General features: G+C 42.9%; 1 protein-coding gene across 4 annotated transcripts in view; it reads left to right on the forward strand.

The window, feature by feature from the left end:
* Window positions 1-15748, forward strand: part of FRMD4B (FERM domain containing 4B) — a 324824-nt gene that overhangs the window by 255032 nt on the left and 54044 nt on the right. For all 4 annotated transcript variants that reach the window (XM_044253189.1, XM_044253190.1, XM_044253187.1 and 1 more), the window contains 2 exons: window positions 1827-1883; window positions 2697-2719. In XM_044253189.1, the coding sequence (XP_044109124.1) occupies window positions 1827-1883; window positions 2697-2719 (80 nt within the window). The remainder of the gene's footprint in view (window positions 1-1826; window positions 1884-2696; window positions 2720-15748) is intronic.

The following is a 15748-nucleotide window of genomic DNA, read 5'->3' on the forward strand; positions in this document are numbered from 1 at the left end:
TTTTATTCTTCTAATATCGAAACAACCCATTTTTTTTTCTCTTTTGTAAGATTTTAAGACAAACTGGAGTTTTAAATTTTGGGTGCAATTTCAAACTCAAAGTGTTCCTCTCCCTGTTACCCCTCCCTCTTCCTGAGTTTTGTTTTTGGTTGTGTTTTTATTTTTGGTTTTTTTTCCTTTGAGCCTAAGGAATTCAACCTTTGTAAAAATTTGTCTTGATCAACACCCATCTCACCTGTTGGATTAAATGCTTCAACATCTTTCACCAGATTAGAAAAGCACTGTCTCTTGCCTCAAAGACAGAGGGCAATTGATTCTTAGAATCAACCTGTCTTCTCTTTGATTTTATAATCTGTTTCTAGAGATTAGAAGCAAGCTTTGAATTCCAAGGCTCTGGGCCTGTCAGTTTTTAAAGCAAAAAAAAAACTTTGGAGCAGATCCGTTGCCTCGGGTTTCAGAAGGGAAACTTAGATGTCACAGGATAAAATTCATTTGTTTTCATTTTGTGATATAAGGAAAACATAGGTAATTATCACAGCTGGCATTGTAAAGCCCTGGGTTTTGGGTTTGTTTATTTTACTTTATGGCTTTTAGAAGAATTATTGTTACTAGTTTGTTTTGTTTTTTGAGAACCCCCATCAAATCACTGGGAAACATGAGAGAAAAGCATAATCTTTTCAGAAATCCCCAATGAGCCAGCTGCTTCTGGGAACCTACCTAGTTCGCCTTTACTTTAAACTACTCATCGTTGATGCCTTTGGTATAACTATAAAAATTCCTCAGCCCGAATTCAACAGGTAGAAGGGAGAAATAAAGAATTCAGGGCAATTTCTAGGCTCATGAATTCCATAATCTCAAAGACTCTGTACTTTAAAGTACTAATTATACAACACTTAAGCAAGGTTGTATGGAATTGTTCTAGTGTGTGTTAATGCTTACACAAAAGTATTTTTACGATTTTTTAAAATAAATTCCCTCTCTACCATTCATTGTGGTAATATATGATGCGGTAATGGTATTAACATATATGATCATATTGAACAAAATAAATGAAGGCATGTGTGAATATCATTGCGGCAGTATTCCCTCCATGCACACTTATGTGTCGCCACAAGTGTACTGAGAAAGCATCCCCGTTTTCCGAAGCCCAGAATTCCTCTCTTTGGGGTAGGAGGGATCTTAAAGGATGAAAAAAATAAAATAATAGGTAAAATGATAGAGTTCATCAGACTTCAGCAAAATGGAACAGAATTTTGGTCTTCTCTAAGTATGTGATGGAGCTGATTCTTAAGGCTTTACATTTTACCTCTAAATGTATAAATATTAATTCAACAATGTGTCACTGATGCAGAGATGAATTTAAATTTTTAATAATAGTTGCACTGTTTGTATACCAAAAAAAAAAAAAAAGTGGTGACACAGGAAAAAAAAAATCTCAGGAAAATACAGAACAAACCATCTAAGAAAATCTTCAGAGCTTAAAAATGAACCTGTAGGGATGAAACTTATGCATTGAGAGGTTGTCTGAATTTTCAGCCTCGAAGTCATTTGCGCTTTTCTAGAATACTGCTCTCTAAACAAAATTCCCCACAGCTAATTAAAATGTGCGTACACACACACACACACACACACACACACACTCTACGGCTTCCCCTGAATCCTGGATGCGCCCCTCCACGCCCCCCTCCCTTTCCCCTATAATGGTATGCTCTGCGTTTGATTGTAAACCGGAGGTGCCAAGCTGTGACAGCTTCCCCAACTCCACAGCCATTTGCTACAACCTAGGGCAGCCTGTGTTCAGTGATGCTTTTCTTTTCCCCCGACAGGGGCAAATCGAAGCGGACAGCGAAACCATCTTCAAGTTAGCCGCGCTGGTGTTACAGGTAGGATTCCCGCCGGCTGCCTCTCCTCTGCGCCTTTCTGTTTGTTGTTTTGTCAACTGCCCACAACTCTGAAACTTTCGCCTGGGGCCGGTGGCTGATTGATTTTTAAGCCAGCTGGTGGTTTGCCCACGACAAACGTGAGTCGCCGTTTTCGGTTTTAGCCTAATCTGCAGGAGCTCTAGTGTGATATTTTATGTCGCAAAGCAAGATGAAATGTAGACTACTCTGGGGGAAAAGAATTTAGACTATCCTTCTGAAAAGGAGCTCTGGAATAGTTGAATTTGGGAAGCCGCGATTGTTACAACAGCTGTAATTTTCATTTAAATGAGGTAACTTTTGTATATACATCTTCTTGAGGTCCAGTGTGAGAGCCCCTTAATGCTTCAAGACACTAGTAGCTGAGAAACAAAGCGTGTTCCTGTGCTTGTTTAAAAAGAGAAAACAAGTAGTGTGCATTGATTCACCTATGTCCAGTTTAATAGGTCTGTGTCCAGACTAAAAAGTGTGCTGCTTGAATAGACGAGCATTTATCACGTGACCTTAGATCCCTAACAGAAGACATAATCATCTGTGCTTTTTCGGATATATTTATCTCTTCTGTGAAGAATAAGAAGTATTTAATGGCTACTAATGCATCCTCTCACCAATGCCACATTCTTCTCTGTGGCCCTAGAGGAAATTCCTCGTGGACACTCGTCAAAAACAAAACTCAGTCACTTTAAGAGGGAAACGTGACCGCAAGTGAAATTCATTTGCTTCATTAACATAAATACATATTGATCATCTATCTTTGTTTTTTTTTTTTTATTTCAGGAAGCCAAAGGGGATTATGCCAGGTAATGGTTCCTTTTGTGATATTACTATGCAAAATAACCCTTGCAGAACCCTAGCTGAATGCCGTTACTTTAAATAACAATGGATGCAAACTCAAAAGAAAGTAGATCTCAAGGCGGGAGACTGAGATCTCTTCCCTCTTCAAATAGGGACCCATTCTTTTTGTGAATGAATCCAGCAAGGAAGCTTTCTTAGAACTTTTCAAGCCAGAGTGGCAGTGAATTGTAAACAGAAGCCCTTCCCAAGTTCTATTTTTCTGTTATCGGTTAGCGAGACGGAGAAATCCCTAAAGAGCTTTGGTAGCCGTGCTGACTTTTAAAAATTTATAAATAATCCTGTGTTGGAAGAGTTATAACATATGCACAAAAAGATAAACGATCAGCTGCTTAGTCAAGGGATTAATAGGGGATTTCTTTCTGCAGCTGCCCTGAAGGGGCCTCCCCCTACAGACACTTGACCTAACCGTGGTATTGTTGCCACTGGGATACTTACTGGTTCTAACTGCCTAACTGGCCGCCTCATCAGAGTGGTTATGTTTGAATTCATGCTCTACCTGCTCCTTGCTGCCCTTTTAATGCAGTAGTTGGAGTTGGAGAAATCGAAATGGTTAAAAGGTGAAGGCAAGGCCTCCAATTAGAATCAGCCCACAGGCCAATGACCCCATTGAAAGCCTCACCTCCACCATGTTAATGTTCCACTCCTGGTAAACTTCACCCGTAGATGATTTACAGATGACCTAGGACACGTTCCCAGCCAAGGTTTTGAACAGGATGCTCCTTAACAGACCGATAACCGAATAATGCCTTCTGCACCTGCAAACATCCAGTCGGGGCACAGTCCTTCACCTCAGAAAGTCCACATCCTCTCACCTGCCTGTTCAGTTTGGCAGAATGACTGAGGAGCCCCCAGAACACCACAATCCGCTCACCACATCCATTAGCTTTGTTGTGCGCTGTATTGTTTTTTAAATTTTGTGTTTAAGTTAGGAAGTACGCTTTGAAGGAATCAAAAATCTATAAACACCATTTTTTTTTAAATTAAAAGAAAATGTTGGGATAAAAGGAGGCTAAATGAGTTTCTAGATCGTTGACATCCAGCTGCTGTGTTCTCTGCTCTTAGCTTTCTTGGAGGAGCCCTATTTCCTAGGAAGATCAGATATGCGAGGAATGTCATCATGTTGGGGGATGAGTCTGAAGTTGATTTATAAATGAGGGTTTGGGGGCCCAAAAGCTCACTCTCTGCAATCTGTGAACTGCTAACCCTTCCTTCCCCATTTCCTCCCCGCCAGCCATGTGATGGACACTCTCTAAGCCTCATAGCCTTATCAGGAAAATGGCACCTACTCCTTAGATTAATGGGCATAGAGTGGAAGATCAAATGTATGTAAACATTGCCCAAGGCAGTTTCTGGCACACAGCAAGCTCTCCATACACTACAGCTAATATTATCAATTGTTCTAGTATCATCATTGCCCTCCTCGGTATCATCACCCTGTCCTGTCTCTTGGCAACCTCTGAAGAGACTGTTGGGATGAAGGTAGGGCTGAAGAAGCTGAGTAGTGTGTTAAGGGAAAAAAACAGAAGAGAAAGGTTGATATCCCAGACCTTCTTTAGGGTAGATCTCTTGCCTATGACTGAAGGCTCTGAAGAGAAAGTCCTCAGGTAGTCCAAACTTTTTAGCCCTAAGACTTCAGGGTTGTTGAGCTAGTCTGGCCAAGCCCAAACCAATACTCTTTTTTTAACTTTGCCTCGAGCCTGGTGGTTTCCTGAGTGGTGACTAGGCTGATTCGTTGGAGCACACTTTTTGCAATTGTCTAAAGCTCACTGAGTAGTAGAAGGAGCCTGGGCGGGAAGAAACTAGTAATGTGACGTCTAAGTGAGCCATTTGTCCTTTCTAGGCCTCAGCCTTCTGGTCTGTGAATTGGGATTCATGAAAATAGCAACTCAGTAAGATGGTTTTCAGGAGAAGAATGATGTGGAATGACTTTGTAGGTTACCAGTTGTTTTGCTAGCAAGCAAGAAGAAGGAGCTGTGAGCTCTTGTCATTGGGTTTATAATGACGCAGAACTTTGATTCCTGGCTACCATACCCCCTCCCTGGGATGTGATCACCTCCTCTTGTGAACAGGGAGAATATATGTTTCCTCCAGACTTCTGTTACAGAACTAATTTAAGAAAAATAAAATGCTATGAGGCAATGTTGTGTATAGGTTAGAGCAAAGAACCAGACAGCCTTGCTCAGATCCCAGTTCTGCTCCTTATTACCTGTATAATCTTGAGCAGGTTATTTAAACTGCCCAAAGCCCTCAACTTCCTCATCTATAGAATGGAATTTACCTTAATAGTAAACACCCCATAGCATTGCTATGAACATTCAATGATTTAATATTTGCAAAGTGCTTTGAACAGTTGCTACAGTCCCCACTTTATTATTTCATTGTATTAGTGGAATGACTTACCACCTGCCTGACGTTTCAAATATGAGTTGTTTTCCAGTTTTTGCTGATACATAAATAATGCTGTGATGAACATCTTGGTGTACTTGGGATTTGGTTGACGTGGGATTAAGCAGAGGAAAGTTCCTTAAAGAGGCAAAATACAAAGTGCTGAAGTGAAGTTTCCATATTCTTGATCCCACTACCTGAAAATTCTACAAAGTTCATAGCTTCATCCAGGAGCACCCATCAAATGCCTAAAATGTGTCAGCCTCAGTAGAGGTACTGAGGAAGCCGAGAAACCTAAGCGAGGGCATTTCCTTCCAGGGAACTTGGCTTTCTATCTAGAATTACCTCCGTGGCTGTTCTGAATCCCACTTTTCTGTTGGCTTCCACGCTGGTGGCTGCAGCCCTTGGCTTTTAAAACGTCATCGAGTTGACTCTCTGAGGTTTAAGTCTCTAAAAGTGTCCCCGAATACCTTCTAAGACCAGGGCAACCCGGCATTCTCAATTAAAACAATGATTAAGACCTAGTTCCTAAGGCTGCTCTGGTCCACCCACTCCTTGGAAATATCTCCCTGTTTCTCAAATGTAGCAGCCCCCAGAGCTTCCCTGACTCTCCTTGTATGACATCACCTTTTTCTCTTGGATCACCTCCGAGGTTTCCCCCTCTCTCTTTCACCCATCTCCTCTGTCAGTCAGCTCCTTTCTTTCCTTCTTTGATTTTTTTTTTAAGGTTTTATTTATTTATTTATTTGACAGAGAGAGAGAGAGATCACAAGCAGGCAGAGAGGCAGGCAGAGAGAGAGGGGGAAACAGACTCCGCGCTGAGCAGAGATCCCGATGTGGGGCTTGATCCTAGGACCTTGACAACATGAGATCATGAAACCCTGAGACTATGATCTGAGCCGAAGGCAGAGGCTCAACCCTCTGAGCCACCCAGGTGCCCCTTTCCTTCTCTTTAGCAGACTTGCTTTCTCAGCCCTCATTCCCCTCCACGCACCCCCACCAAGCGCTATGTGTGTATAGTTTGTGGGAGTGCTTTCGACGACATTATTTTCAAAGGCCATGCGTGATTCCATGCAGTCCCCACCACAAATGTTATCTCTGCCGTTGAACAAATTAACAGATGGAAAATCAGGCCCAAAGAAACAATGCCACACAGTCAGTGAGCTTCCAGATCTTTTCTGGAAGATCTTTTCTTTTCCATCCCTCACAGCGACCTCCACAGATCCCCCATTATCTTCCCAAGACATTAAATGTGATGGGTTTTGTTCCAGGCTCTCATTGCACAGACCCACCGTCTCCAACACCCTAACCTGGCATCAAGGCTCTACGTAATCTGTATTATGTATTTTTATTTCCCATACTCTGCTATTTATACTCCTTAATATCTGTTCATGCCTCTCTTCTCAGTTCTCCAGGAACTTGGTAGTATTTTCCCTTCATGGCTTTGCTCAAACTCTTCTTCCTGGAATGCCTCGAAAAACAGCAGTCCCCCCCCATCCTTACTTAGCTTCCTGCCCTGTTTCCTTAAGAGTATTTTAAGTGAACATTATCATAACCAGTAGGAAAGCTTGCTCTCTAGAAGTTAACTAAAATAGTAGAGTGAAGACTTTCATTCTCTTTAAATAGTTGACAGTCTGAACTTCCAAGTTAGCCTTTAAGCTGCAAACATAACAAGCTGCTTGGGTTACACAACACAGACAACGCAGAGAATTCCTGAAAGCTGACACAGCGAGGAGCGAAGGCTTTATCACTGAGCTAGCTCCAAATGAGTTTGTAAAAGCAAGGCTGGGTTGTTTTTCTTTTTTTTTTTTTTTTTTTCTCTTTTTCATGTCTCTTAAGATCCTGAAAGTTACCAAATAACCATGTGATTAGGACACTTCTGCTTATACAAAAAAGTGAGTGACGACAATTTATAATTCAGTGCCGGGTCAGAATGAGCGTATATTGTCACCCAGCTTCGAATGGGAAGGAATAATTCACAACTTACAGCTGTGCTACAAAATGCAGCTTATTTCCCATGGGAAAGGACCTGGTGTGGCTGCCCTTAGAGTTGTTAATGAAGGGGGGGGGAGAAAAGCAAAGACTTTAAAGAACTTTCCCGCCTCGTTCCTCCCTCTCTAGAGCACTTGAAACTTTAAAATGTGCTTCCATTTCCAGAGCCTGTAAAATCAGTTACATTAATAAAAATAGCGGCTCCCATGGGCTTGGTGCTATGCAGGGTCCTTACACCTATGGGGAGGCAGTAGTGACGACAGGAGCTTTTAGAATTTAAGGGTTAAATCCAGATTTTTTTGAAAGATTTTATTTATTTATTTGACAGAGAGAGATCACAAGTAGGCAGAGAGACTGGCAGAGAGAGAGAGGAGGAAGCAGGCTCCCCGATGAGCAGGGAACCCAATGTGGGGCTCGATCCCAGGACCCTGAGATCATGACCTGAGCCGAAGGCAGAGGTTTAACCCACTGAGCCCCACTGAGCCACCCAGGTTCCCCTAAATCCAGATTTTAGAATTTAGAATTTAACTTGGGTTCAAATCCAGGCCCAAGATGCTGCTTAACTCTGGCTAACTAACATCTCTGGAACCCTGTTTCTGGGTCTCAGTAAATATTACATGGCATTGTTTCATGGTTCCTAAAATGCAGCACCTTCACATCAACCCTGTGATGATAGGAGCTGTTAGTATCCCCATTTTACAGATAGAGAAACTGAGTTGCGGTGTGAGCAAGTGGCGTACTGTCTAAGTCGCAAGGCTAGAGAGTGGCAGAATTAGGACTCCAAGCATCATGCTCTTTACCGCCATGAGTCTCCTGACTCGTATTCCAACACAAATCCATGCTAGCAGAAGAAAGCAGACTGACTGGACAGAAGCTAAACCCTTCTGCCCCCTTTCAAGCAAGGGCTTTAATATATCAGCCAAAGGCTTTTGTGAAAAAAAGCTTTTCTTTCTCCCTGTGAAATGATTATTTTAAGGTTTGACCTAAAGATAGAAACAAATTCTTTAGCATATCAGTTCAGTGCATCAATATTTATTTTTCATGATGTAAATACATTTAATGATGTAAATACATCTAAGTGTTAGGTGATTTTACGTGTTTTACAGACATTAACTCATTAATCATCATCTTCACCCTATGAACTTGGTATAATGTCCGTGCACTACAAGCGAGCTTAAGAAACTTTGTGTGGCGGGTGCCTGGGTGGCTCAGTGGGTTAAAGCCTCTGCTTTCGGCTCAGGTCATGATGGTCATGGGATCAAGCCCCGCATCCGGGCTCTTTGCTCGGCGGGGAGCCTGCTTCCTTCTCTCTCTCTGCCTGCCTCTCTGCCTACTTGTGATCTCTGTCTGTCAAATAAATTTTAAAGAATAAATTAATTTAAAAAAAAAAAAGAAACTTTGTGTGGCATTATATTGAAATTGCCCTATTATGGCTTAACGCTTCCCAATGACTTGGTCAAATATCAAGAGTTATGTTGAATAAACAAACAAGCTAACACAGGGGGAACCATGGACAATGGAGTGTGGGGAAATACCTGGTTAAGAGTTAAACGAAATTCAAGTTCTCTTTGTTAAGTTTCGGATCTGCTCTTATAACATAGCAAATCTCCTAGAAGACATGTCAACAGCATTTCCTGTGCTGGTTTTCCCCTGCTGTGTGAGCCTCTTGCCTGACAGTGTCCTCTGGAATTCACTTTGTAAAGTGTGGGTTTATTCATTTGCTGAAAACTCAGTATTAAAATGCCTTTAAGGGGCGCCTGGGTGGCTTAGTGGGTTAAGCCTCTGCCTTCTGCTCAGATCATGGTCTCAGGGTCCTGGGATGGAGCCCCACATCATCGGGCTCTCTGCTCAGCAGGGAGCCTGCTTCCTCCTCTCTCTCTCTCTGCCTGCCTCTCTGCCTACATGTGCGCTCTCTCTCTCTGTCAAATAAGTAAATAAAATCTTTAAAAATAAAATAAAATGCCTTTAAAAGAGAGACAGTTTGGGGGTGTCTGGGTGGCTCAGTCATTAAGCCTCTGCCTTCGGCTCAGGTCATGATCACAGGGTCCTGGGATCGAGCCCCACGTTGGGCTCCCTGCTTGGTGGGAAGCCTGCTTCTCCCTCTCCCACTCCCCTACTTGTGTTCCCTCTCTCACTGTCAAATAAATAAAATCTTTTTTTTTTTTAATGGGGTGCCTGGGTGGCTCAGTCAGTTAAGCATCTGCCTTCAGCTCAGGTCATGATCTCAGAGTCCTGGGATTGAGCCCCACATTGGGCTCCCTGCTCAGTCGGAAACCTGCTTCTCCCTCTTCCTCTGCCTGCTGCTCCCCTTGCTTATGCACACACACACTTTCTCTGTCTCTATCAAATAAATAAAGAAAATCTTTTAAAAAATAAATAAAAGATAGGCAGTTTGGAGAAATCTGTTCTTTGTACTCCCTGTCAGTTTCATTACTCCCCTGGATTTTAATTCCATTACCTTGTAGGCAGGGTGAACATTCATCAAGCTCTGAACTCTGAAGAGCTCTAAATTTGGAAAAAAATCATCCATCCCATACGATGGGCACTTTTTCATCTGTTCTAAACAGAGTGTTCGAGCTGGCTGGTATCATGCATTTGAACCCTGATTTTATAGCTGATGAACGAAGGAGTGACATATTCCATGACAGTTCAGGTAGACAAGACCAGACCTGCAGTCTGGGCGCCCCACCCATCTCAGATTCATCCCTGTAGCTTGCACCTGGGTAGGCAGGCCTGTGTGGATCCCTGCTGTCCCTGCTGGAAGGCAGTGAGGGACAGCAGGCAGTGGACACTACCCCGGTAAGTGGTGTTATCAGTGCAGTGGCCCCAAGTCTAATATTAGTCACTTGAGGAGATAGTTGAAGAGTGAGAAAGCAGGAAGTGAGCTCTGGATCATCAGTGCCCTGGGATGCCTTGCCTTTTTCTCATTGTTCAACCCTGTTCCTTTGCACAGATTCGACCCAGCAAGGCCTATGACAGAGGCAGACTGTGTTTCCAGTCTCCTTTGTTGGAGACGCCAGGGGAAAGCATGGACTCTGGATTCAGACAGGCAGGCAGGAGTTTGAGACAGTCTCCTGGTGGCGTGACCTTCAGCCTGTTTTAAGACATCTGAGTCTAAGGTCCCTTTTCTTTAAGAGGTTTGTTTTAAGGTTACATTAGCATCACCCCTAACCTGAACCCTTTCAGGGTGTCTGGTACGGAGTGGAGATGTCAGAGTACGTGGGAGTCAGCTTGCACTTTCCACTAAGTCCTATCTATTGTAGTGAGATACGGTTTTCGTTGCCTCTCTTTTTTTTTTTTTTTCTTACCATCTTAGCAATGATTAAGCGTGCTGCAGCGTGGCGGTCAGCACATTCACATTGTGCAACTGTCACCACCATGCACCAACAAAACTTCTCATCTTGCAAAGCTGCAACTCCGTACCCCTTAAACACTCTCACGTCTCCACCCCTCCCCCAACCTCTGGCAACCACCACTTCGCTTTCAGTCTCTGTGAATTTGTCTCTTCTGGGCACCTCATGTAAGTGAAATCACGCGATATTTGTCTTTTTGTGACTGGCGTATTTTATGTAGCATAATGTCCTTGGGGTTCATCTATGTTGTACCATGCATCAAAATTTCTTTTATTTCAAGGCAGAATAACATTCCTGTGTATGTATAGACTACGTTTGGTATATCTGCTTATCCATGGATGGATACTTAGGTTACTTATACTTTCTGGTTCTTATGAACAATGCTGCTCTGAATATGGGTATGCAATATCTCTTTGAGTCCCTGGTTTCAATTATTCTGGGAAGAGAGATGCATTTTCTAAAAAGATTCCCTGGCTTCTAGATGCTTAATTTTATTCCACATTCATTGGGATAAGGTGGGATGAGGGCACTGTAATGTAAGACAAACCTCAGGTTCTTGTTCTAAATCATCAGATCTTACCTGTCGAGATCAATGTTTAGAGTCTAATATTTGTATTGAAAATAGTGCTGCAGATGAATTTTTATTGACGGGGAAAAATGATTACAATAAATTGGAAAAAGCAAAAGTATATATATTCTCCATTTTTTTTTAAAGATTTTATTTATTTATTTGACAGACAGAAATCACAAGTAGGCAGAGAGGCAGGCAGAGAGAGAAAGGGGGAAGCAGGCTCCCTGCTGAGCAGAGATCCCGATGTGGGGCTCGATCCCAGGACCCCGAGACCATGACTCAAGCCAAAGGCAGAGGCTTTAACCCACTGAGTCACCCTATATTCTCCAGTTTTAAAAAAATGTGTATCAGTATATTCAAACACGAAATATGCATAAAACTGATAAGTTATAGCACAGTGCATTGTCTTTTGAATTTTTTGTTCATACAACACATTCATTTCTAACATATATATAGACGTATATATTTTTTGTTTATTTATTTGTAATAGTTATGCACACATAGAACCATACAGCGTCCTGTTCAGAAAAAAATATTTACAGGGCGCCTGGGTGGCTCAGTTGGTTCAGCATCTGACTTGATTTCGGCTCAGTCACCATCTCAGGGTCATGGGATCGAGCCCCGAGTCTCGCTCTGGGCTCAGCACAGAATCTGCTAGAGAGTCTCTCCCTCCCTCTGCCCCTCCCCCCACTCACACATGCAAGTGCATACTTGCACTCTCTCTCTCAAGTAAATAAATGAATAAAATCTTTTTTTTTAAATGAATAAAATATTTACAAAAGAATGACATGTGGGAAGGATGGGGCACCTGGGTGGCTCAGAGGGTTAAGCCTCTGCCTTCAGCTCAGGTCCTGATCCCAGGACTCTGGGACCCGCATTGGCTTTCTTCTCAGCGGGGAGCCTGCTTCCCCACCACTACCCCCGCCCCCACCTGCCTCTCTGCCTACTTATTGTCTCTCTGTGTTAAATAAATAAACATCTTTTAAAAAAATGGAAAGGAATGAGACAGAGTAACCCACTCAAAGAAATGGATACAGATAAATATCATTGGAGGTTCTGATATTTTCTTTCTGTTCGCCCACGTATCTTTCCAACAAAGAGACCATAAGCCAGTGGGTTCTGAAGTTCAACTGAGCTGAGTTTAGGTGCAGATTCTACTTCTCAAGGGTGAACAACCTTAGCTAAGTTACTGAACCTCTCTAAAGCCGAGGCTCTTATCTGAATAGGGATAATTACAGTTCTTTTGAAACCTTTTTCTGAGATATGATTGACATGTAAAATTAGTTTCCGATGCAGCCCTCAACGTAATGGTAAGTTAATTGTATATACTGAACAGTGATCACCACAATAAGTCTAGTTAACCCCCATCACTGTAGGTAGTTAGGAACTTTTTTCTCTCTTGCGATGAAGACATTTAAGATCTCTCTTTGCAAGTTTCCAATATGCAGTACAGTCTTACAGCACTTGGCGTGCTGCCTAGTTTAAGATAGGGGCAGAAAAAAATTAAGCTATTATTATGGTTGTCATGACTTACAACTGTCTCAGGATGGTGGGCGGAGAAATGTTTACAGTTTTCTTTCTTCACATGTCACTGTGTTTTTGTTTATCAACACCAAAAACACCATGCTTTTGTCAGAATTTTTTTTAGAAGTTATTTTGTATTTTTAAAAACAAACTCCAAGCTTAACACAGTGACTTAACACATCTTCCGCCCTGCATCCTCATTCAAAATGAAGGTACGACTTGTGGAATAGTACCCACTCTGCCTAACGGAAACTTCCCAAACCAAGGCTTAAAGCTTTTCCCTGCCACCCATGACAGGGGAGCAGGGGGCCCATGACTCCCCACAGCACTGGGAGGGCCTGGCCAGGACCTGGCAGCCAAAACCTGTGTGTCTTTGTCAACAGGCTCATTCAGTGTTGGGCTCAGGTGTCCGAGGCTGGGCAGGCGGAAAGGAAGCAGTTAAGACAATGGAAACCTACCAGGGAAAGAGCTGTGGGCAGGGCAGACTTCGTGGGCGTGTGACCGGTGCAGTCACACCGGAGGGCCCCACGCTTGGTTGGTGCTTTTTTGGTCACCATTTTGAAATTGCTCTGAGCTTTTGACAAGGGACTCTACATTTTCATTTGTCATTGGGCCTTGCAAATTGTGTGGCTGGTTCTGACTGTTGAAAATTGTAAGGTGGGGAGAAGGTCTGGATGTTGAATGGATTCTTAAAAGAAGGAGTTCTCTCGTAGGTGTCTAAGTAGGTGCTCCACTGAGAAGACCGAAACCACACAGAATTTTACAAGCCAGCTTTTTTGTATATATCTGGACCATCTTAGACCTTTGTGATTCCATTTTGCATGATCCCCCAAATCTGAGGGACGAAGAGTAACATAACTGCTACCCTATAGGACCCCGTGAAAATGTACAAAAATAATGCCCTAAAGGGGTTAGACTAGTGCCTGGTACCTGGAGCACTCATTTCTGAAAGCTTCCCAGATATTCACTACCTTATTCCTTGTATCAATTCCAAGAGATAGGTATGATTACTCTCATTTTACAGCTGAGGAAACTAAGCCCCAGAGAAGTGGAGTGACTTGCCTAAATCACACAGCTGGTAAGATGTGGAGCTGGGATTTGAACCCAGGCCCTCTGACGGCAGAGCTCATGCTCTCCCCCATTGTGCACGCTACTTTTACCGTTATCTGCCAGGTGCTGCCCCCCCCCTTACATTCTTTCTGTCACTTTGTCCTCAAACTGGGATGCTCATTCTACAGATGTGGGGACCCATGCTGGCCACCAAGGTCCCTTATCTTCCACAAACAGAATTTGGATCTGAAACCTCCTTCTCCAAATTTCCGCTTTGTCTTTCATTTGGATGACTCCTCAAAAGTGAAGCCAAAGGATGTTTAATGGTATCTGCTGGATGGGGCTGTTAATGATATGCAGTCAGACCCTGGGGAGCTTCTGGACCCACAGGCCAGATGGCTGCAGGGCGTGTTTCTGGTGACCACAATGTCACATCCTCTGCAGAGCTCAGGCCCTGGCGTCATGCTGGGTTCCCAGCCCGGCAACATCCTGAGGGGCTGTGTGGGCTTCTACAAGTCTCACCTCTTTACTGCTCAGTTTTCCCACCTGTAAAGTGGGGGTGGTAATCCTGTTTGTGGAAGAGGATTCTCGGGAGGATTGTGTTTACAAGCTCAGTTGAGTGCCTTGTACATTGTTAGTATTTCGAACTGTAAAAGCTGTTTGTTTTTGGTTTTGTTTTTGTTTTCTGGCACAGTTAGGTTTTTTTTTTGGTTTTTGGTTTTGTTTGTTTGTTTGTTTTGTTTTGTTTTAATTTTTTATTTTTTATAAACATATATTTTTATCCCCAGGGGTACAGGTCTGTAAATCGCCAGGTTTACACACCTCACAGCACTCACCAAAGCACATACCCTCCCCAATGTCCATAACCCTACCCCCCTACTCCCAACCCCCCTCCCCCCAGCAACCCTCAGTTTGTTTCGTGAGATTAAGAGTCACTTATGGTTTGTCTCCCTCCCTATCCCATTTTGTTTCATGGATTCTTCTCCTACCCACTTAAGCCCCCATGTTGCATCACCACTTCCTCATATCAGGGAGATCATATGATAGTTGTCTTTCTCCGCTTGACTTATTTCGCTAAGCATGATATGCTCTAGTTCCATCCATGTTGTCGCAAATGGCAAGATTTCATTTCTTTTGATGGCTGCATAGTATTCCATTGTGTATATATACCACATCTTCTTTATCCATTCATTTGTTGATGGACCAGCTTTCAGAAAAGAAAGTATTGCCTGTGTTTGAAGAGAAGCAAATGCTTTTGTTTCTTTTCGTACTTCTTAGCTGTTCACAGGGCTCATTCTCAGACTCTTATTGTGTTTGGACTTCGTTTGTTTTTAATTTTTTTCAAAATGCCAGCATAGTCTTGTTTGGACTTTAAAATGAGAAAAGGGGCTTCATCACCATTTTACAGAAAAGGCAGGCCTGGTTCCACCTGTTAAGAGCAAGGGCGGAATCAGGCGAGGAATCCCGGCCTCTGCGTTTCTGGGCTTCTAAGTATTTTGCATTTCAGAACACTTTGCTTTTCACACCTTAAAGACTTGATGCAAGTAAACAAAAATAAAAGGCCGCAAGTTCCACCTGAATAGACCCTAGACAGCGACCAGCCTCACAGTGATGATCAGTCTTGTGCCAGGAGCAAACGGGGCCACCGCTGATGCTTAGTACAAAAATGAAGCTCAGCCTCGAGTGGGCTTTTCAGATAGTGGCTGGCTAAGACATCTGCGTATTTGGTGTTCAGTAGGAATAGAAAGTGGCGTGACATGAACTTCTCTCCCCAGAGTACAAGCCATTCAGGGTCTACCTAAGCTAAGAGATGGCATTTTAAGGGATGATCTCTGCATTCCTTCTGATACACATTTCAGCGCCCTTTGGTGTGGTTGAAGAAGCACTGAGTGCACAACAGAACACATGTTCAGTCTTATTACCTGTGTTCAAATGGCTGTTGTGGTCAATATAGTTGTTGTTTTTTTTTTTAATAGAACTTTATTTATTTTTAAAGATTTTATTTATTTATTTATTTGAGAGAGGGAGATCACAAGCAGGCAGAAAGCAGGCAGAGAAAGAGGAGGAAGCAGGCTCCCTGCTGAGCAGAGTGTGGGGTT

The sequence above is a fragment of the Neovison vison genome, chromosome 6 (genome assembly GCF_020171115.1).
Source record: "Neovison vison isolate M4711 chromosome 6, ASM_NN_V1, whole genome shotgun sequence".
In the NCBI taxonomy this organism is placed as follows: domain Eukaryota; kingdom Metazoa; phylum Chordata; class Mammalia; order Carnivora; family Mustelidae; genus Neogale; species Neogale vison.